General features: G+C 31.0%; 1 protein-coding gene across 1 annotated transcript in view; it reads right to left on the bottom strand.

Annotated features, from left to right (window-relative positions):
* Positions 1-50: 50 nt before the first annotated feature.
* LOC126738012 (disks large homolog 5) overlaps positions 51-22,479 on the bottom strand; it is a 47,424-nt gene continuing 24,995 nt past the window's right edge. The window contains exons 15-22 of the mRNA XM_050443164.1: positions 20,471-20,691; positions 16,697-16,932; positions 14,424-14,623; positions 14,094-14,362; positions 11,862-12,088; positions 11,598-11,802; positions 8,014-8,206; positions 51-4,440 (exon numbers count right to left, since the gene is read on the bottom strand). Coding sequence (XP_050299121.1) covers positions 4,017-4,440; positions 8,014-8,206; positions 11,598-11,802; positions 11,862-12,088; positions 14,094-14,362; positions 14,424-14,623; positions 16,697-16,932; positions 20,471-20,691 — 1,975 coding nt within the window. The 3' untranslated portion in view covers positions 51-4,016. The remainder of the gene's footprint in view (positions 4,441-8,013; positions 8,207-11,597; positions 11,803-11,861; positions 12,089-14,093; positions 14,363-14,423; positions 14,624-16,696; positions 16,933-20,470; positions 20,692-22,479) is intronic.

Raw genomic sequence — 22,479 nt, 5'->3', positions numbered from 1 at the left:
TGTTTTTTTCTTGTATATTTTAAGGGTTAAATAAATAAATAATAGGCCAGTTAAAATATATAAATATATTTCGCTTCTTTGTAAGAAATAAACATAAAGGAAATATTAAAAATAATCACAGAAGAAGAGAATATACAACCACCATCGCTTATTAGATAACGCATTTAAACTTAAACTACATAAACTTAGTCAATCGTGGACTGTTATCAAAATATATGGTATTCAACATAATATAATAAACTAAGGTGTAATAACACATTTTTTATAACTTATTAAAAACTTTAAATATGTGCAACCGTATTAATAAATAATAATAAAGAGATTCGTATGATACTAAATGTTTCGTATTCGTGTGACTAAAAAGTCTATTTTTAATAAATATACAACGAAAACAGTCCAGCAAGGTTTATGGGTGAATGCCGCCTCCGCTGATTGATTGAATTTATGTGGTGTTTGGTTTCGTAGAGTTTACAAAATATTTGCAATCAAAGCCATAAACCTAGTTGGATGGTGTGTCTCCATGTATTTAAAGATTCATTGTCTAAATATCGTTAAGACTCAACCATAAATTAAATTGGTCTTTTAAACCTAAGAGCTACTAGTTTATATAAGACCTAAGGAAGTAATCTTGATATGATTCCATAGAAAATTGTAAATATCGAGTATACATCTTTAAACATTTTGTATATAACAACAATATATAATTCTCAAAACTGTATAATTACAAACTTGTATAAGATCAAAATTGTAAATCATTTAAAATTATTCAATGGGAATTTATTTCATTTAAAGGTCTTGTCCCTTCTCATATAATATTATTGCCTCTTACTGCTGTTCGTATCAGCATTTTTAAAAAAAAAAAAATTGGTTGGATTTTAAGGATTTTTGGTTAGTAGAACATCGATTCATAACAAAATTAATCATTTTTTATGTAGAACCTAAATATTCGAACAGAAGTGGGATTTAAAATTGTTTACCTATAGTGGTAGTTAACTAATTAGAAACGCAAATATATAACATTGATATTTAACAATAATAATTAACGTACGTTTGATAATAATAATTGTTGTAAGTTCTTAAACCACCAATATTGCCATTTGACAGATGGCAATATTAGTGACCTGTCTTCGACCACTGTTAAAGTCAGCATAAAATGTGGAGCGCATTGTTTTAATTTAATTTTAAACTGTAATGAACCGAATCATGAAAATTTCAACTCTGTGAACTTAATATAATAAAATAATAAAAACTCTATGTATGAATTGTTCACTAAGAATTTCTCTAACTTTTAGAGAAAACGCCATAAAAATCCGTGAAATATCAGATTTTTGAAAACCTAAACTACGGTCCCTATATAGCCATAAAGCCAAATTTCAACCATAAATAAGAGAATAATAAATTGAATTATTCTGTACATGATATACTAATTTAGGAACATAGGTAAAGTTTATAATTTGAGTGATGATTTTTTTTCTGGAGGTCCATATAGGGCCCCATAATTTCATACTTTAGGCATTATTTTCGGGCACTAAATAATATAGTGCCAATAAGCCATCATAGTAGAAGACTATTTAAATATTTGAGCGAAAAATTGATATTATTTGGTCATTAACGTCAAGATGTCGTTATTGTCGAATTTTCCTTAAAGATATGTCAACCTGCTACTTTATGATTTAAAAATAGCCATAAGTTGGGTTAGTTTTCGCCATAAAAGTGAAATTTTAACCATAAAAAAGAGATGATTAAATGAAATTACTCTCTGCACCTTATTTAGTATTTTTTTACTAACAAATGAAGTTCAAATTATTGACCATAGGAAGTGCATTTGTATTCCAAAAATAAATGTTAACATATTTTTAATTTAAATGACGAGAAATATCGTTATTTTGTTTGCGTTGGTAACTTGGTTTTATTATGCAAAATGAAGTTTTTTAACTGGTATATCGATTATCAGTATACCATTTATACCGTATAAATGGTATAATGATATGCCTGTTTTAATTTAAAAAGTTAATGCACAAATTATTGTTAACATCATATACTTTTATATTTAAAAGACTGAAAAAGGGAGAGTTGGTTAATTTCTCACAATATCGTGTATTTATTTAATTGAACTTTAGTAAATTTACACAGCTTTCATCGTCAAAGGCATCATCAGACCCAAATTAAAGTAGGAAATATTGTGAAACTAAGTTACTAAATAAAATAAATCCTATCTATGATGTTAAAGGACTTACAACAAAAACAACCGGTTAATAAATACAATATATGTTGCCAATTATCTCATTAAAGCACTACACGCAAAAGAAGAAATTGATTAAAATAATTCACATCATATTTTAGTATGTATATTATTACTTTACAGGTTTGCTAGTGCGTTTTAAATCATTTTTAACATAAGATAGAGTATATTTTCTATTTATTTAGTAGTTAAATATGACGCAATATGACACGATTCTATATTTCTATTTAGGTATGATGATCCCTTTGACGGAGAAATATATATGACGTAACCACCACGCGATTGTTAGACTTTCCTTGCATTCATTTTAACATATTCATTATCACTGTCTGTCAAACCTAGTCTCTACTTTAGCTGTTTCGTTTTCTTATTGTTTTTTTTTCTAAATTAATACTTTAGACACTGTTTATATTATAATTATTTCATGTGTATGTAAAAACAAATATGATCAACGTTTTTGGTTTTCTTAGGGTGACAATAAAAACTGCGGCAACGTCTATTATTACCAACGCAATTATTATCAAAGGTAGAGTGTGAGATGGCGAGAGAACGGTTAATAACATTACGTACCGACATTTCGCTTTTACTTCGACATCTTTTTTAAGGCTAAAAGGAAATTCTACTTATGTATAATTTAATTTACGTATTTTTTTTCCACAATTTTCTAAACAATGGTTCTCTTTTAGCCTTAAAGAAAGACGCCAAAATACGGGCTTATATTAAAAATAGTTTTATTTCTGGTCCTAACCTATTACTCTCTAAAGATTATTGTGCTCAATTTCCACCTAACTTAGGCAACTTAAAAATCAAGAAAGTAGTCCATTTTTCTCAAAGAGACTTCCTAATAATCGAAACTCCTGGACAAAATTATCGCACCACAGATTATTTTGTCAAGAAAATTTAAATAGAAATAAATATCAGTTAAAACAGTTATATACTCATACAAAAAGCAGAACCGGATGTTTATGCTCTATCATGGAACATGCTGCTCGTAAGGAGTGGAAAAACATTCCGCAGGAAAGTTTTCAACATTTGATGCGAGGCATGCCGCGAAGACTTCAAGCGGTCATTGCAGCTAGAGGTGGCAATACACGATATTAATAATTCATTATTGTTTTCTTGGGTCTATTGTTTTATTTTTGTATGAAAAATGAAATTAGTGAAAATCGATGTTTTTTCCTTGTGTTGAATTTAGTTACTTATATATTATTTTATTAAATAGAATATAATTTTTTTGTTAATAAATAAAGCATAATTAACAATGCTTATTTTTTTTTTCAATCTTTATTAAAAAAAATCTCTGCTGCTCTTCTGTCTCTCCTCATTCTGCTTGTTTTGTTTAGTTTTTAAAACGTGATATAATGGGAACATTATATCACGTTTTAAATCACAGCAACATTTTATTTTTTTATTTTTCATTTTAACCTAAATGTCTGTGGTGTTAATTTAGTAGTTTTACCGGTAATTCGTATTTTAATATTGTTATTCGTGTCTATGCATTGTTGTTATTATCCCGAGGTTACTCTCCACTTTTAGATCTGATGATGCCTTAGGACGAAACACGTGTCATAGTTTTTTAGAAATAAACATACTTTGAGACCGTTGACTTTTGCCCTTCACCCTCTGAATATAAACTTAAAAAGCGCTAAAATAATTATTCAATTATCAAAAAGCTTACAGGGGGCAATATTTGACTTTTATAAGTTACTTAATCGTGTGTCTACGAATCCAAAAAAAAACCTTAAAACAACCAATTAAAAAAATTAATAGGACCTTAATGACCGGATCCCACAGGAACCCACTGACTCTTTCTATGCTCGACGTCTACAGCCGCTTTAACTTGAGCACATACGTGGGCGACATTCGCCCCCGCCGATATCACCGCGGTGACCAAATGGCGATACTCCGCCTCCAATTTGTGGCCGTGCTCGAACATTTCCTTGGCCGCTTTCCCGGACAGTTTGTCCAGGCTGTAGCGCGCGTCTTTCACCTCCTTGATCTGTTTGGTGCTCTTGAATTTGATTAAAAGTACCATCGGGTTGATGCTGAGCCGTCGTAATCGTTGCACGGTCGCTATACTGCAGTCCATCATGCAGTGGAGACGGGCACCGCCGACCGCTTTTACCGCTTGCACCGAGGTGCATTCGTAACAGGAACCTCGTCGTCTGTATTCGATTATTAGGCCGTCTTCGAGTTCTCTGTAAGGGCGGTAATGATTGAAATTATTTCAGTCATTTTTGAGTGAATTTTTCTTTGTCAATATTGTTGAGAATTATTTTTGTGAATTTGTGTCTAAAGATGGTGTATTAGAAGTGGTACTTTGTGGGTGTATTGATCAATGGTTAAAGAAAAGTTTGTTTCTAGGCAACGTTTAGAATTATATTTAATTCATCTTCGGGGCTCTACAATAGATCCAAAGAAATGGCGTTTAGCTTTTTTTTTTTATTTTTCATAGATATTTGTTAAAAAATATGAAATTAAATTAATTAAAAAGAACTTAACTTAATTAAAAAGAAAACCGACGCAAGTTAACATAAAATCACTGTATGCATGGCGTACAGCATCCTCAAACTTTCAAAAACCCTTACCGAAGACGTAGCTCTCTCGACAAATTAAAAAAGTGCCTCTCACAGGAATAAAAACGTAGATATCACAGTTAAAGGGCGGTTACGTAGAGGAAATATTACAATTAAAGGATAATAAAATTAGATTAGATAAAGGTAGATTAGAGAATTTACTATTAGCTGTACAAAATAGAGAAGAGATATGTGTGTTTATGTATGTATATATACAGTGCTTTCATTTCAAAACAAACCACCCTTCAAAGGATGTATCACTCTATGGGATAGCCACTTGACATACCAAAGTATGACCTCGATAAAATATGCATTATTAACAGACATTTTAACTCACCATTCGCTACTACGTCAACCGATTTAATTTTTTTTTGGCACTGTTGTATAGACATTTTAATGTTTCAAAAAATTAAAGATAGCACGGAGAGTTAAGTAGCAAAAGAATAGGTTTATCGGGATACTCCGTAAGACGAAAAGCAGAACAAGTAAAGATGGTACCTGCCGACACGTGTTTCTCCGTTTTGGCTTCTTCAGGGCAGGTCAACCAGAGAACCAAAGGAAAAACTAATGAAAAAAATAAACATAAATCACGAACATGAACAAACAACCAATTTGTGTAATCAGCTGCTTCCCTTCTTACCGAGTATCCCGATAAACGTTTTATAAAATTAAACGTCTCCCTGTATACCTTACATTGATGTATTTTTTAAAGTAGTTTATAAGGGTGGTTTGTTTTGAAATGAAAGCACTGTATATATATGTACATGAAGTCTAAAGTTGACAGTATTTTGTTTTTTAATATGTAGCATTTGACTTATGTTTAATTAAGAATTTTTGTTGGTCCATTATGTTAATAAAATCGAAAGAATGACCCAGTTCCCTAACAGCTAGTGCTGTAGGGTAAATAATTTTTTTCATTAGGATATCTCTTTTGTGTTCCTTAATACGTTCTTCGAGATCTCTACCAGTTTGTCCTAACCACAATTCTAGCCACAGTTATTACAAGGAATTTTGTATATAATAGCTGACGGCAAATGCATAGGAGTTTTACTTTTCTTTTTGCTAAATATTCTGCATCCTATAGTGGTGATATTACTGAAAGGGATTTTTATTTGCTCGAAGTTTTTAAGTTTCGAATAATGCTAATTTTTTGTGGGAGTTGATGGTTTGAAAAACAGTTTATCTCTCTGAAAATGTGGATTTATGATACCAATCTATAAGGAGTTTATTGTTGTAACCTATAACTCTGGTATTCAAAAATGAGAGAGTAATTGTCTTTAAGTTCTATGGTAAACTGTAGTCTTGAGTGAAATGAATTAAAAACTTGAAGAATCTCGCCCTGTACATCATCAACATACCTTTTAAAAAATGGCACAGAAGAAAATAGTTTACTAAGGCAATCATTTTGCAATTCTGACGTCACTATATCTGAGCAAGTCGTGACATACAATTACTCATGCCAAGTCCAAAAGTTTGTTGATAGAAATTTCCACTGAATTCGAAATAGCCGCTTTCAATACAAAAATAAAACAAACTCAAAATCACTTAAGCAACTCAAGTGTGGTATAAGATGAAATCATTGACCATCGTTTGACTATAATATCTCTAGTCAGATCAATAGAGATATTTGTCAACAGAGATACCAAGTCCAAAGATATCAATATATCATTTTCAGAGAGTAGTATGGACTGGATGAAATTAGAAAATTCAAAGGAGTTGCGTACAAAATATTGGTCTCTTTAAAAGGCATAGTCTAAAATCTCAGAAATTCATTTCGACATATTATAAATAGGATAACCAATAACTTACTACAGGTCTAAAGGGGGAAAATGAAATATAAAAAATTAATATTGGATTTCTTGAAACCTTTAAAGATCTAAGAAAAATTAATCTGATTCAAACCTCTTGAATTTATTTTCTTCAGACATTTTGTATTCCAAAAATAAAAATTATAAAATCGCAAAAAAAAAAGTTAAAAATGTTTAAAAAATAGAATTATTTTAATTCACATTTTCTGTAATAGTTTTTCCTTTAATTATTTGATAAAATGTTATACTCATAATTGATCCTCAATACTTTTTAAGTTATTGTTTATAGACATATAAACAATAACTTAAAAAGACGTTCGGTATTGACCTCGGTTCGATATATATTAAAATGCCTCCTAGGTCTACAAATTTGTCCCCAAGTGACTTTTATTTTTGGAGTTATCTTAAGGAGACCATTTACAAACACGAATTTAGAAAGCCCAGTAATTTAGAGGAGTTACGCGAGAAAATTGTTAAACATATCAATTACATTTCATCAGATTAATTTTTAAGAATTTTAATTTGATTTTTGTATATTCTTTACATTTTTCTACTTTTATCTGTAATTTTTATTAGAATAATTCTAATAAATTTTCGTTCTGCAATACACAGCATCATAAACATTTTAAGATTATGATTCTATGTGGGTTGTATGCTTGTTGCAAAGATGCCTGAATTTTATCGAAATATTTTTGCAAAATTTGATTTCAAGTAATATCCCTATCAGGTCCAGATCCATATAAGGTCAGACATTTAAAAAAAATTGAAATATTTTTTAAACGCACGTTTTAAATTTGAACTTATAATTCTCATTCCATTAATCTTCATATAAATTTAAAGTAAATGTTTATTAATATATCATTAAAAGTCACATTAATCAATGATGGCAATAAAAAATAAATCATTCAATTATAATCAGACTTGACACCTATTATTTTTTAAAATATTGCTTTGCAGAATATTAAAAAAATATGAGAATAAAATTGATGAAAATGCAAATATGAGAATTCAACAAGTTTTCTTGTTAAATTGTCATTACGTCGTAAAATTATTGATTTCAACTACGTAAAATATAAAAATAAAATGACTTTTCAGCAATCTTCTTGGGCGATCCCGTTTTAACCAATCAATTGTCGATGCGCTCAAAATCTTATTCTAATCACAAACAGAGTTGATGTTAGAGGCTTTACTTAAGTAGAGTTCGGTTTTCAAATTAAATAGAAATATAGGCAGAATATTGAAAAGAAGAATGGAGCTCAGGGCTCGATAGACGAAAACCGTATTTATTAATAATATTGAAAAAAGTCTCTTATACCTTAACCTAATTATTATATTTAATAATTACGGGACTTAAAAAATGACAAAAAATATATTTTATTTTGAATACCTGTCAAGTTGAGCTTGATTACACCTTCTCGTATCAGTCTGAGCACGTTGAAACTTCTCCGGAAAATCGGTTACTAATTTATCGGCCACGCATTCCGCCAACGGCCCCAGTACCAAAACGGGACGAAATTCCGGATACTGAAGCCGCTCGACTCGCTGGTACGACATCAAGGAGAGATCTTCGTGTAAGGAACCTGCCAATATAAATAAAATGAAAAAAAATACCTAAATTAAATATTTATTTAAGTTAGAGGTATACAAACAAAAAATTGATGTATTGTCATGGGTATTTTTTAATTCATAAAATCTTTACTACTTTTTTTTCGTTAATGTTACGGTATAAAAATATACTCTATTGGTAGTATTTTCTGCATAGTTTTCTTCTTATAAATGAATCACTTTTTTCGAGACATGCATTCCCAGGCACTAGGCGCAAAAAAAAACACCTTAATACGTACCACGGCATTTTCTTTAAACAAACAGACTTTACTTTCTAAACTCTAAACGAGGTTTAGGCCAATATGCCGATTGTTACTATTCAAAATTTAATTTCATCGATGACACGTCGTTGTCAACAACTTATACTTAATAATGAATATCTTATTAACCATTAAGTTAAAAATTCTTATTTAACGTTTTTGTATTTTTATTTCATAAAGTCGCTTTACTTTTGTCGCGCTAATAGAATATTATGTATACATTTTATTGAACTCAGGGTTGTTGACATTTAACATTCTTCACTATTTATACCGAAAATTACCTGCACTTCTTACAATGTACGAATGAAGTTTTTAACCTGATTAAGCTTTGAGATAGTTAGTTTAATTTAAAAATAGTTTTTATTGCTTGATTTTGTGTTCTTTGCAGTTTGTTTATATGAGGTAATATAAAACTATCATAAAGTAAAAGTCGTTCATTTTTTGTTGCAGTTTAATCCTAAATATTTATACTGCTGCACGTCATTAAGTCTTACATTATTGAGGAACAAATTTATATTTCTTTATTGCTTATTTTTTTGTTTCATAATCATATAAACAGTTTTACTTCTGTTTGGCGTTAATTTATCCGAGTTCTTTTAAATTAGTTATTTGCAGTTATTTTATTATTTATTAGTTATTAGTTTATTAGTTATTTTGCATTTTTATCATCAGCAAATGCAAAACATTTCATTTTTAGCCCCAAATAGTAAAGCTCGGACCCTTGAGCTATACTGCCACTAACACATTTTTTATTACTTCTGGAATTGTTTATTAAAGTATAGTGCTTCCTGTTTTAGGAGTGTCGAAAGGAGTTTTTTTGCAGTACCTTGGAATCTCATTTTTTTGAAGGATTATTGTAGGTCAATAAAAATTGCTAAGATATATCTACTTTTACTTAGTTCCCCTGACACATGCTTCAGTAAATCTGATGTTGCAGTTTATTTGAAACATGTATTGGTATGGGTCAAATTCGTCGTTTTTTTTTTCAATAAAGTTTGTCATGTGATTTTTAATTACTTTTTCTGTAATTTCTTCAGGATTGAAATTGGCCTATAATAATTGTTGAGTTGTGTTAACGCATCTTTTTTGTGTATGGTGATATTTTAGCTTAATTTAATTCATTCGGCAACAAACCACTCTCTAAAACAATGTAAGTACTTACAAAACGTAAAGTACTTACTTTACAAACTTCCCAGGGTTCATAAAATTTCATTTTTTACGCACTAGTACGTAAAAAGTAGATTGAGGTTTATTTGACATTTAATTTCTAATTTGTAATTTTTTTTTTACGTTTTTTGTATGCACTAATGCGAAAAGGATTTTGTGTTTTTGATTTTTTTATTCGAGTTTTCTTCGGTAGTAGAAAAAGTTTTGTATGTTACACATGTGTAAAATCCCCTTTTATTATTCATAGGAATTCATAAAGTTTCCATTCATAAAAAAGGATGATTTTACACAGTTGTCGCATGAATAACTATTTTAGTGCTGTCTTGTCTATTGGCTCAAGATAAATTTGTTTCTACTTCTCTAAAGTTGATATTCTGTGGGGTCATAATTTTTGAGGCCATACTCATACCATTTTCAAAGAAAAACGTGTTGAAGTATTCTAATATTTGTTTTAATTGTTATTAATCTGTTATTACTTCCGAGTTATTTTTGATTTGTTTCATTTTTGTTGATTTATATTTTTTTGTAGAAATACTTTGTTTAGTATATTCTATAATTTTTTTTGAATATACTAAACAAAGACCGGCTTTATTTAATTTTGCTTACACATATTTTCTTTTTAGTTGTTTTCTCATATTGTTTACTTTAATTTTTAGTTTTTTTTTTAATTTCCTTATGTTTCAGTCTTCATACTTCTTTAATAACTTGCATCTCTTATCTATGTTTTACTTTTGAAATAAAACCTGCATTTATCCAGTAGTTGTTATTATTTATTTTAATATTCCGTTTTTTTGTACAATCCTTTTTTTGCTATTTATATTATGTTTTAGTGTAAGTCCGCATCTCTTATTCGCAATTGGATAATCTATCAAAATAAAACACAATTTCCATAAGATGGTAAAGGTATTAAAATTATGTGACGCGTTTATATCCATCCAAAAAAAATAATTTTTTCTGGGTCTTTTTTGCACAATGTATGTTCAAGTTTTGTTTAAAGCCGATAAAACCAATATCTTAAACAACTATTTTTGAGCTTTTTGAGTTCCTTTTTTTAAGTAAGAGACCATATAATCTTTATTAGGTGCCAACCCATTTATTTAGAAACCTATTAAAGCAACGTTTCGATGTTTGGTTTGTATCATCATCAGGCTAAAAATACATAAAATAAAACATAAATATAAATTAACAGTTAAGTAGTTTTTTTTTTGAAACTTACATAGCAAGAATTTAGGAGACAAAAACGTACCCAATAATAATTGACTTAATAAGGAAAATTTCAATTATCACGGTTACTATGTTTTTGAAAGAGGTATAATTTAACCTATAACGTAGTTTCATTTTTAACAGAAATTCATTAAAAAAAACAATAATTTTTTTTGCGTAATATTTCTTAAATACGATTGAGTTTTGGAATACGTAGACATTTATATTTCTGAAATAGTATTTATATTAATTTAATTATATTACGAGACGTTGATTCGTTAGTAAGAAAAAAGGATAAGAGATGGAGCCTGTAAAATACGAATTACATATAATGTATTTTGTTCATGTATGATAGTAATATAGGGTGTTCACAAAATTCGGTGCAAATATTTTAAGAACGTATTGTTGGAGTTAAAATAAGACTTTTTTTCCTATAAACATGTGTCCTAAAATGCACCCCCTCAGAGGGACAGCCCGCGCAAATTGCTTGAAGAAAATCAATATGAAGGGAGGTATTTTAGAATACATCTTATTAGAATTTTTTTTTCGAATTTCAACTCCAAAAATACGATGTTAAAATATTTGCACCGAATAACACCCTGTATATGAAAAAGGGAAGAATTGATATGCAATTTAAAATAGGTTGATTTTCACTTAGAAAAGAAAGCTGAAGTTCAAGAAGTATACAAAGACTCGGAACCTATTCCCCAGTTGAAAATCATTAAATTATACTTACCGCTATCTGAATACCAGCCGGGCGATAAATTACAAAAACTGGCCAATTCCTTGGAATCTCTGGAACCGGCTGACCCTAAACCAGAAGAACCGCTTCCGCCCCTCTGGTGTTTTTTCCGTCTAAAAAAACTGCGTCTCGCCGTGGCGGCCGTTCGGCTTTCTAACGCGTCACCGCCTCCACGTCTGAGCAACATTTCCTCTTCCACCTGGAATTCATTCGAAATAGGCATACGAAGTGAAAAAAAGATAAATAGGCATTCTTTACTTTGTATTTGCTCGGTATGACGCCGCATTGTTGTCTGTGTCCCTCTCCGTCGAGTTTCCACGCGCGCCACTGTCCAGGCACCCCGTTAAACATCGTATTATCCACGTAAAGTACGTCATCTTTATTAAATGATAATTGTGGCGGGTCCGTTAGTTCGTTGCCGCTTCTATCGAAGCCGCATCTGACGTACAAACTGTCTCCCGGGTTATCTTTGATTTCCTTGTATTCTAAACATACAAAAACTCATTAATAGATATACAAATACATAGCTAAACGATTATCAGCTACTAGTTATTTTATTAATTTGTCATAAAAAAGGTTATAAACGCTTTTTCCAAACCAACTTTTATTTGCAAGGTAAAATGAAAATCTTGCAGTCTTCCTCCACTTATTTATTAAACATGATTAAGTTTTTTAAAATTCCCGACATGTTTCGAACACACCGGTGTCCATCATCAGGGGATATTAAAAGGAAATAACTCTGAACAAAGAAACAAAAACACAAACAGACTCAGAAAAAACCTTAAATTAATATAAGGCACACTTACAAAAGTTTAAAATTGGTATCAGTTATATGTCCTTTTTTTATTTATATTTCTTATTTTATTATTTTTAATTTTATTTCTTTACTTCAGAAGTCCTAAAAGTACAATGGTACCTGATGGTGGATTGCTAAAATTCTTTGGTGAAAGCAAGAGGAAAGTAGAGTTAAAATAGTGATTAGTACGTTGTGAAGAAGGAAAGCAATGGATCAGTATCATATAAAAGAAAATGTAAAAGGCAAGAACGATGTATTAAAAGACTATGAAGAGTTAAAACATAGTGAATTAAAAAAGTAAGTACAAGAATGATGATCATTAACACAGTAATGGTGATCGTTTTATGTGGCTTTATTTATTTCGAGTATTTCCAACAGATCAAATTTATTGTTTTGTGGCAGAAATGTAAAAACTTAAGTCAGTTGCTGGGTTAAAACTGTGGTTGTTAGTATAAACATGTCTTGAAAAGTTAGATTTGATGGTCGTAGAGAAAATATCTCGGTTTTTGCTCTTCTCAATATCTCTGCAATGTTCATTGATACGTGTAGAAAATCTTCTACCAGTCTGTCCAATGTAAAATGCATTCCAATTCTCACTCGAGCAATCCTATCTGATAGACCTCTGATTTTTGTTCAGGGGGGATCTTGTTCTTACAGTTGATAATAAAAGATCTTAATGTATGTTTAGTTTTAAAACTAGTATTTATGTTATGTGAATTAAACATATTTTTTATTTGGTATGAAATCGTACCCCAAAAGAAGATACGAAAATATTTTAGATCATTTGATTGTTTGATTATCAGATTTTTGTTTAAATGTTTAAAATAAATTTTATTGATTAATTTTGAAAGAAAGTGGTTGTTAAAAGCTATTTGTTTTATTATATTTAACTCTGTGTAAAAATAGTTCCCTCTTTCAACATATTTCTTTATCAAACGATATGTTGTCGATGATATTTTTGACATTTTTAAGGATGGTCACTCCAATCTTTAAAATTTTATCACGCTCTTAAAGTCTTTACACTCATTTTACATTTGAAATTGAAACCAAGAAATCTTTAGCATTTTTAGATTCTAAATTAACACGTATAAGCAATAAGATCAAATTTTCAATATACCGTAAGCCTATATCCACTGGCAGCACCATCCCTTATAATTCGAATCACCCTAATAGCCATAAATTTCTAAATTTCTCGATTCCCCTAGATAAAACTGTCTTTAACAAATAATAATAATGTCCAAATGGTAAAACTCCAATCGATTTCTGTGAAAATATAGTCTCCGACACACCGCATATATGAGGAGTATTCTTGACTGGGAAAAGCGGTTGCAGACAAACCTCACGGAACTTAATTATCGTTTTTATTGAAATAAGTATTACCTATATTAATTAATTTCAGATAATGGTAGAAACTTAAAAAGGGGTATGAAGGAATTTGTAATTTAACTTCCGAAAAGACAAGTTAGACTATTTACACATTTATACAGATTATAAGAGTATTTATGCCATATAGCTGATGATTATAAATAGTTTTATAATCATCAAATATTGTATTTTTTGCGAAAGCACACTGAATGATTTTTTCCAACTTTTTTCGTTATTAAAACTACCCGGCAGTAAATTGCGAAAATTTTTTAATTTATAGCAAAAATACCGACAAATTTGACGAGGTGATAAACAAAATCCTTACTTACTATCGATCCTATAATGTGCCAAAACCGTAACCTTATCGGCAGGTTTAGCGAGTTCATAGGCGGCTTCCTCTGCGGTCGCTGATCTCAGATCACTTCCGTTATATTCGAGAATTTGATCACCTGTACGTAATCCCGCGTGATAAGCCAACGAGTCGGGTTGAACCGAATGTATGAAAATGCCAGCCGCGTTGCCACCCACCAAAGAAATCCCCAGGTTAGACGTTTTTAGAGTTTCGATACATAAGTACCGAGGTTCCTCGATTGAACCCCTAAAATATACGCTTAATGTAAAATAAAAACATATTCGAAATTATTTTTGTTTTAACTGACCGTCCGCTACTAACGCTAGACACACCGCTTTGCCTTTGCATAAGCATTAAGGAGGCGGGTTTGTTTTGTAACGAAGGCGTTTTTCTCACTTCTTTTGGGGAGTTACATGGGGTCGCGTCTCCTTCGCCCTCCTCTTCTTCTTCTTCCTCCTCCTCGTCGTTTGATGAGGTCCCAGATAAGGATTCGACGCCCTCTGTTATCTATTAAAAAAATACACATATTCACAGGGCACATACTATGTCTAATGTTAAGATGAGAGTGGTCATTACCATTGGTAAAGCATAACCATAAATTTTAAATTCATTAATATTCAGTATTGATAAGATCTGTCTTTTTCTTTTTTAAATAAAATTATTTGACATAGCATAATATATAAAACTATTTACAGATTTTAACACATAAATATATACAATATTGTAATAAATATATGCAATATTGTCGTTTACACAACTACATTTACAATTAGAAATAAATATTGAGTTTCTCTCTTTAAGTATTAGATCTATATTTAGGTACGATTTTTTAATCCTTTTAACTTGTTTTACACAGTTTTCCCATTTTTTGTTTTTATATTTTAAAATTCTGATTGTATTAATTCTATAACAGAAAAATTGAAAGTTGGTGAAATGCTTTCAGTTCATGCCATATATATTCGATTGGATTAAACATGCAATGATAAGAAGAAGATCTCAATACAGTATGACCCATTTCTGCCGCCAAACTATCACAATATTGTTTTTTTTTATGGAAAATGACTTTAATATTTCAAGCAATTGTCTTTTCGTATAATTTTCGTAAAAATAAATATGATTATCCATAATATAATTCTGGATGATATCATAGGTACAAGGACTTTTATTAAGAGTTCGACTGTGATAACTCGCGTCATCCATTACTATGACACTATTTTAAGGTATATTGGCTAGTAGTAAAGCATTTGTAAATCAATTTTCAAATAATTCAGATATATCATCGAGATAATTGACAATTGAAGTTTTGATGTTTTTGGCTAATAAGGCTAAACATTTGGTATAAATCCGTTTTTGTCCAAGCATTAATTGTAGTAATTCGCTTACTTTTATTTGATATCATACCACGTTTCATCTAAATAATTTTGTTAATTTTGAACCCATTGTAAGGATAGATTTTCTGAGGATTTCACGACAATATTCGATTCCTGTGTTGTTTTTTTGTTTAGTCTTTGCAACAAGGTATCAAATGTGGGGATCATTTTTTCCTATAATATCGATATCGAGTCGAGTTTTTTAAAAGTAAATGGATCATTACTCTTCCTCCTTGGGACTATTGGTTGACTAATGATTTTCCACACTGTGTTCACTGGTCTTTTTGTCAAATCTGCTGCTTCCTTTACTGCATTATATTTTATAAATCCGTGTTCTAGAAGGGTATTATAAACATCAAAAATTACTTTCTTTATATCAACCGATAAAACATCATACTTCAATTGCGAAAAAGACCATAAAAATATCGTAATTTGTCTCGAAACCCGCAGATCCACTTGGAGTACTGATATTTTCCCACGGGCAAAATATTTTAAATTTTTAACTAGTAAGTACCTTCTTAGCTACACGAATACAAACGTCCAAATTCCAAAACAAAACATCAGCATAAAAGTTTAGATAGAGGTACCTTTTTTTCCTACTTATACAATAGAATTTTAAAAAATAAACAATATTTAGTATAATCCTAAACAAAAATAATTGCAGCTGTTCTTGACCTGAACTTATACTTCTACTTAATATTCTAGAAAAATTACTCTGGAAATTATGTACTGACAAAGGAAAAAATAATAAACGTAGCCAAAGAAAATGATCTCTTACATTCTTTGTAATGTAAAGATAAAATAAAACCATAGGTATAATGTAAATGCTTAAAAATATTTAAACGGTGCTATTATAGTTTTCTAGGTTCATACCCCAGGCCGAGTGGCCTTCACACATTTTACAATACGTCGTTATTGCGGCAAAGGATTAGCATTTATAATGACTTAGATCTGTAGGGTTAAAAATCGGATTTGATTTACTGAAAAAACTATTTTTGGGTTTATATAATGTATAACAATGTGTACAGACAAGCATATTTTGCATCAATAGAATCCATATAAGCATATTCAATAACGTAGATCGTTATGGAATGTTTTCGGGTTCTTATGCTAAAAAGCTAATGTATACAGTATTTCTTATGCAAAAGAGTACGATTCGGTGCAAGAATAAAGGTAAATTAAGAGTTTTACTTTAAAAATGTTCACTTACCTCATGGAATTTCTCCGGACTATATTGAACCAGTAAAGTAATGGAATTGCCGCACTGCATCAGCACGTTCGCGGCCAAATTGTAGGTGGCATTGCGCATGTTGATGCCGCAAACTTCAAGCAGCTGGTCGCCGATTTGTAGACCGACTCGGCTCGCTAAGCTGCCCTCAGCTACTGTAGAAACGAAAATTCCCCCGGTGTCTGCTATCTGAATGCCCAGAGGCTCGTTGGATTTATCTGGAGAATAATTAAATTGCCAAAAACCATAAATTATTCCGACGTGTTAAGGTTTGACTTTGTGAGCATAGCACCAAGTTAAAAAGGTGGTGGATATATGGTAGACATTATAGGATGATTGCATTAATTTAGATTAGATTTTTTAATTTTTTTAAAATTTAATGGCTGTCGAATAAAACTTCCAAATTGTTAAAATCGAGTTTAAGAGATTGCTGAAGTCTCGTCTTTTATTGCGTTCGTCAGACTCAAAATAATTAAAAACCAGATGAAAAAAAATTACCCTTAATATGTCTGCTTAACCCTTATACCCTTTTTTTTTGGTTTCTATTTTTTCTATTCAGCCACTACCGTAACCTAATCTACCTAATCGATCTGTAAGCTAGACATGAACACACTTTTCAAGCCAAGGGGTCTATCAAGGCGACTTATACATATACAAAGGTGTACCAATCAGAAAGGGATTGTAACCTGCAGTAAAAAATATATTAGAAAAAATTGAATAAAACTTTTGTTCCGCCATTTGTACATATTTACCTAATAAAACTTTACTATCTTGCTTCGATATATTTACTAAGTTGCATGCATTCGTTGGTAGCAGATTCTATTTTGACAGTTCTTGGTTCGTAAAAGTGGGTGTCCGTTGGTTTGACTGACATCCAAAAAGCAAATGGTTCAAATCGTCAAAAATATTTGTATTAATGCATATTACATACTACGAATTTTCCACTACAAAGGTGTTCTACACACGGTCTCTTTGATTTCCATATATTTTCTATATATTCACTAAATTGTTGTCTCCATTTTTGTTTATCGGTTTCCTTAGGGTAAGGAAATACTCATTCATTTCACAGAATTGTAAACCATGAAGGGATACGTCTTTATCAATATCTTCTTTAGCAAGATAGTAGCAACTTAATTTCCTTTAATTCCGGAATGTCCTTTATCCCAGCAGAATAATATTATTTATTATTAGAGTTAAGACTTTTTGTGAGATTTTAAAAATAATTGAATCTCAATTAAAAGTGTCCCAATATTTCACAGGGTGATTTTTTAAGGTAAAAAGTTCCAATACATGTGGTCTTTTCTAAAATGCTTGGTTTTCAAGATACAGGGTTTCAAAGATTTAGTTTTGTTTTTTCTGTATAATTTCTTAAATAATGCCGATTTCTGAACGAAAATTAATACCTGAGGGTCTTTTTGCCATGAGAAATTGGAATTTTTCCTTAATTTAGCTCTTTCTTATGGAAGGCTCTGTATTAAGGAAGTCTGTTATTCGATGCCTCAATTCTTCATTTTGAATAGGTGTTCGGTAAACTTAGGTTTTTAAATGTCAAGAAAATAATCCAAACTATAAGTTCTGATGACCTAGGCCATGGTTGAGGTATCTTGAAAACCAAGCATTGTAGACCACACATGAACAGGAACTTTTTATCTGCAAAATATTTAAAAAATCACCCTGTCAAATATCGTACACTTTAAATAACACCCTGTATATTTTTTATTTTGTTGTTTAACACCTTTAAACAGAATATTGAGTCTGTAAATATAAGATGCCTGGATACTGGATGATGAGTTACATGAAGCGCTCGGGACAACAAGGTCCATAAGCCACATTTAGTAGTTTTTAAGAAAAACGACTTTAAAGGTGGTATGCCTTTTTCATGTTAAAATAAAACTGCACTTTCTGTTATTAATGAAATACATTTAAAAAAGGTAGTCGGTAACTCTGAGTATAAAATAAGCTGTAGAAAATCTTAACAATAATTAATCTTGGCTATAATAAGAAACACTTAAGTTTAAAAATATTATTAAGCACATTTTTGATTATCAATAGTCTTTAAAAATAGTTACCGTGGCGAACAAATGTATGAAAACACTTTTAAAATATAAAACAAAAAAAACTACTATTCAATATATTTTTTTTCGGCAAAACTAGCCATGAATCTTCTGGATTTTCTTTTTGATGTTTCTTTTTTCTAATTTGGTTTTCCAAGTGCGGTCAAAAATTCTCTATAGGAATCAAATCAGGTGATCAAAAAGGCCAATAAAATACTTACATTTTTTCAGTCCATTTTTTCAGTTTCATTTATAAATGTTTTATGATTATTATTTAAATTACAAATTGTATTATAACTTATACGTTAATTTTAGGATAAGTGATTTTTTTGTTTACGTCTGGTTTTTTTTAATTATTTTAGATCTGATGATGCCTCATAAGAGGGCGCACCACATGTAATCGCTGCTAACTAAATTTATGTGACTTTGTGTTCTTATTTATTGTAAGTCAGTTATCTGACATAAACTATTTTAGCGAAATCGAATATTTAACACAACCGGTATACAGAAATTATGTTATTAAAAGAATAAAATCTTGTGACATGTATTAGAATTCAATAAATAAGTGTTACTCCATAAACTTTACTTTTGCATCAGTGTAAAGGGAGGATGCAGCTTTGAAGTTGCGCTGGTCGAATTGCGTTATAACCCGGTGTTTTCCTAATGTAGGTGATGGGAATAAGCCGCTGATAGGGGTTTCTATAGCAATTTTTGGGTTTAAAGAAAATCGATTTTTCGCATTTTCAAAGTGCTATAATTCCCTTAGTTTTTATCGAAACTCATTATAACCCGGTGTTTTCGTGTTGTAGGTGATGGGAACAAGCCGCTGGTATAGTTAATTCAAATTCGAAAAAAATCAATATTTGGTGAAAAATTCGATACGGGGGGTATACCCGTAAAATGAAAAAACCCAAACTTTGAAGGCCTATATCTCGGCTTCTATGGGAGCTATCGGGAAAATTTCAACGGTTTTGTCTTAGTTTCGTCCTTCTGAATCCAACGAGGCCATCTGCAAGTTCGTAGCTCCCATATTAGCTGAGATCTTGCATTTTTGTGGCCCATTTTTGGGCTCAAAAACGGGGTAAAAAATTGACTTTTTTCCGAATTTTCAAAGAGCTATATTTCCATTTGTTCTGGTCGAATTTCGTTATAACCCGGTGTTTTGGTAATGTAGGTGATGGGAATAAGCCGCTGATAGGGGTTTCTATAGCAATTTTTGGGTTTAAAGAAAATCGATTTTTCGCATTTTCAAAGTGCTATAATTCCCTTGGTTTTTATCGAAACTCATTATAACCCGGTGTTTTCGTGTTGTAGGTGATGGGAACAAGCCGCTGGTATAGTTAATTTAAATTCGAAAAAAATCAATTTTTGGTGAAAAATTCGATACGGGGGGGTATACCCGTAAAATAAAAAAAAAGGGTATACCTGTAAAACTGGTAACAATTAAGAATAAAATTGGGGATTTGTAAGACATTTTAACATTAAAAAAATACTATCCATCTGTAACTCAAAGAAATACGTTAAAAAATTATGTCATTGCCATTTTTCTGTATATTAAACCGTCAAAGTTATAATGAAGATGCAAACGTCATTGAACAAGTTAGAACGTTGTTTGCGTCAATTTCATTGCCATTATGTATAAACCAAGAGCATTAACCATACAATGAAAATGGATACATTTAATTTTTGAATTCTCTCTCACCTATATGGACCCTTCTGAGCTCCCCCGGCAACGGTTTATGTCCCCAAGGACAATAATCCTTAGCCGTACTGGATTGCGAAGAATGGTCCCCAGGACTGCTTAGCACTTCCACGTGAAAAATCGGCATCGGACTGCCCCTTTCCGACCCGTTTCTCTCGATGCTGCTGCTACTCACTTTCGAAGTTACACTAGGATTGGATGGGACACGAAATCGCTGCTCCCTATACATGAGATGTAATTTATTTTATTAAAAAGATATATATAGATATATTTTATTAAGCATTTCTCGCCAGATATACCAGAAAAGTTAAAAAAAAAAAGGAAATATTGGAATCAAAGTAAAAAGTTGACCAAGTATTTATTTAGAATTTAGTATTTTTGCGGTTCTTTTTCTTATGTTGACTTGTCATGGTTTTTAGTTTTGTTTTCGAGTAACTTGCATGCAATACATATCTTATACATGTCGGAGAATTGAAAATTATGCATTGTCTTAAATAATCGCAACACTGCTTCCTTTTTATAGAATAACAATAATAATATCGGCATGCCTATGATTTTGCTGTATGACTGCACGCTGCACCGTTGAATTTTAAAGCGCTATTACTTGTTTCTCAACTTATTATCGCTGTTATTACTCCTTCTGAAAGAGTTCAAATTATTAAATGGTTTTATTGGGGCAATTCGGCAGTACAATGCAGGGATCTGTTTTCAATTATATTAAAAAAAAAGACATTCACCTAGTTTCGAATTTTAAGAGGTCCTTTTGTCTTCAAGATTGTTATAAATACTACACAATAGTGCAAGAACCTTGTATCAAAGGTCCAGGGTCCAGGAGCAGGAACGACTTGAAGAAATGGTTTGTAGTGCCCTAGAAGAAATGGATTCAACACGATCAAGTGGAATTGTTGGAAAGGAACTATGGGTATATAAAACATTTACCAGTTTTTGGAAAGAACATGGTTACAAATGTTTCAAATTTTCCAAAACTCCTGATATAATTTCCGAAGACCAGTGGCAAAGGATGGAATTTTGTTGAACCCTGCTGTATCTTCTTTTTCACAAAATCACAATGCTGGTAAGACAATCCTTCCGTTGTTCGATATGGGTCTTGGGAAAATAAGCAGAGAAGTTTTCCGAACTCAGTATTGTAGCGACTGAGGCGATTTTTAACTTGACATAGTTTAATCTATTAGAAAATCGGCGACTTAACTATTTTCTTTATTTGTGGAAATGCATTACATTTTTTGAAATCTCCAAGTTGATATATACTAGTCATATGATTAGTAAACATAAAATTATTAAAACCCAAATAATGAGTCGTCCAATTTACTCAAATGGGTATTTTTAAACTTTACAATTCAATTGAGTCTGAGAGTTGGGACTCTTTAAACCATGATATCAGTGCACTGATAATAAATGTTCGCAGTTTGTGGACAGATTAGTGGGGTTAAGAGATCTTGATTCCATATTTTTTTCCAAACATTTGGCGACTGTTTTTGAACTGATGGAGGAACAAGGACTAAATGACGAGAGAAATGTGTAGGTAAATCTTGCTACAGAGGAACTTTAGATTATTAACAAAACGCTTTCGAAAGGCTGTTTTTGAGGAAAATAAAAGGGGAAATTCACATTTTATTAGTCTTCCTGTTAATAAATCTATAGTTGCATGGGAAATTGTCAAAACATAATAGGCACAGGCCCTTCCAAGATTTTAACTATAGATTTCGATGTAAATGAGTTGAAGCAGTTCTTTTCAGATGTAGCCGATAATTTGATGTCAGCTTTGCTTACTTGGGCTTACTTATTTGACCTATACCTGGAAGAACATTAGAAAAACAGCTCTCGTGAACACTCGGGTTTCTCCTTTCACGAAATAGACTTTAACAAGTTGAAAAAAAGACACAGTCGAAACATTTATGATTTCAATACCGTTCTCCTGCTTTCAATGGGTAATGTTATCATCCATCCTTTAGCTAAACTTTTTAACATGTGCATAAGGAAAATTTTTA

The sequence above is a fragment of the Anthonomus grandis genome, chromosome 6, assembly GCF_022605725.1.
Source record: "Anthonomus grandis grandis chromosome 6, icAntGran1.3, whole genome shotgun sequence".
NCBI classification, from domain to species: domain Eukaryota; kingdom Metazoa; phylum Arthropoda; class Insecta; order Coleoptera; family Curculionidae; genus Anthonomus; species Anthonomus grandis.
The sequence above is the reverse complement of the archived record's forward strand: the minus strand, read 5'-3'. Positions and strand labels throughout refer to the sequence as shown.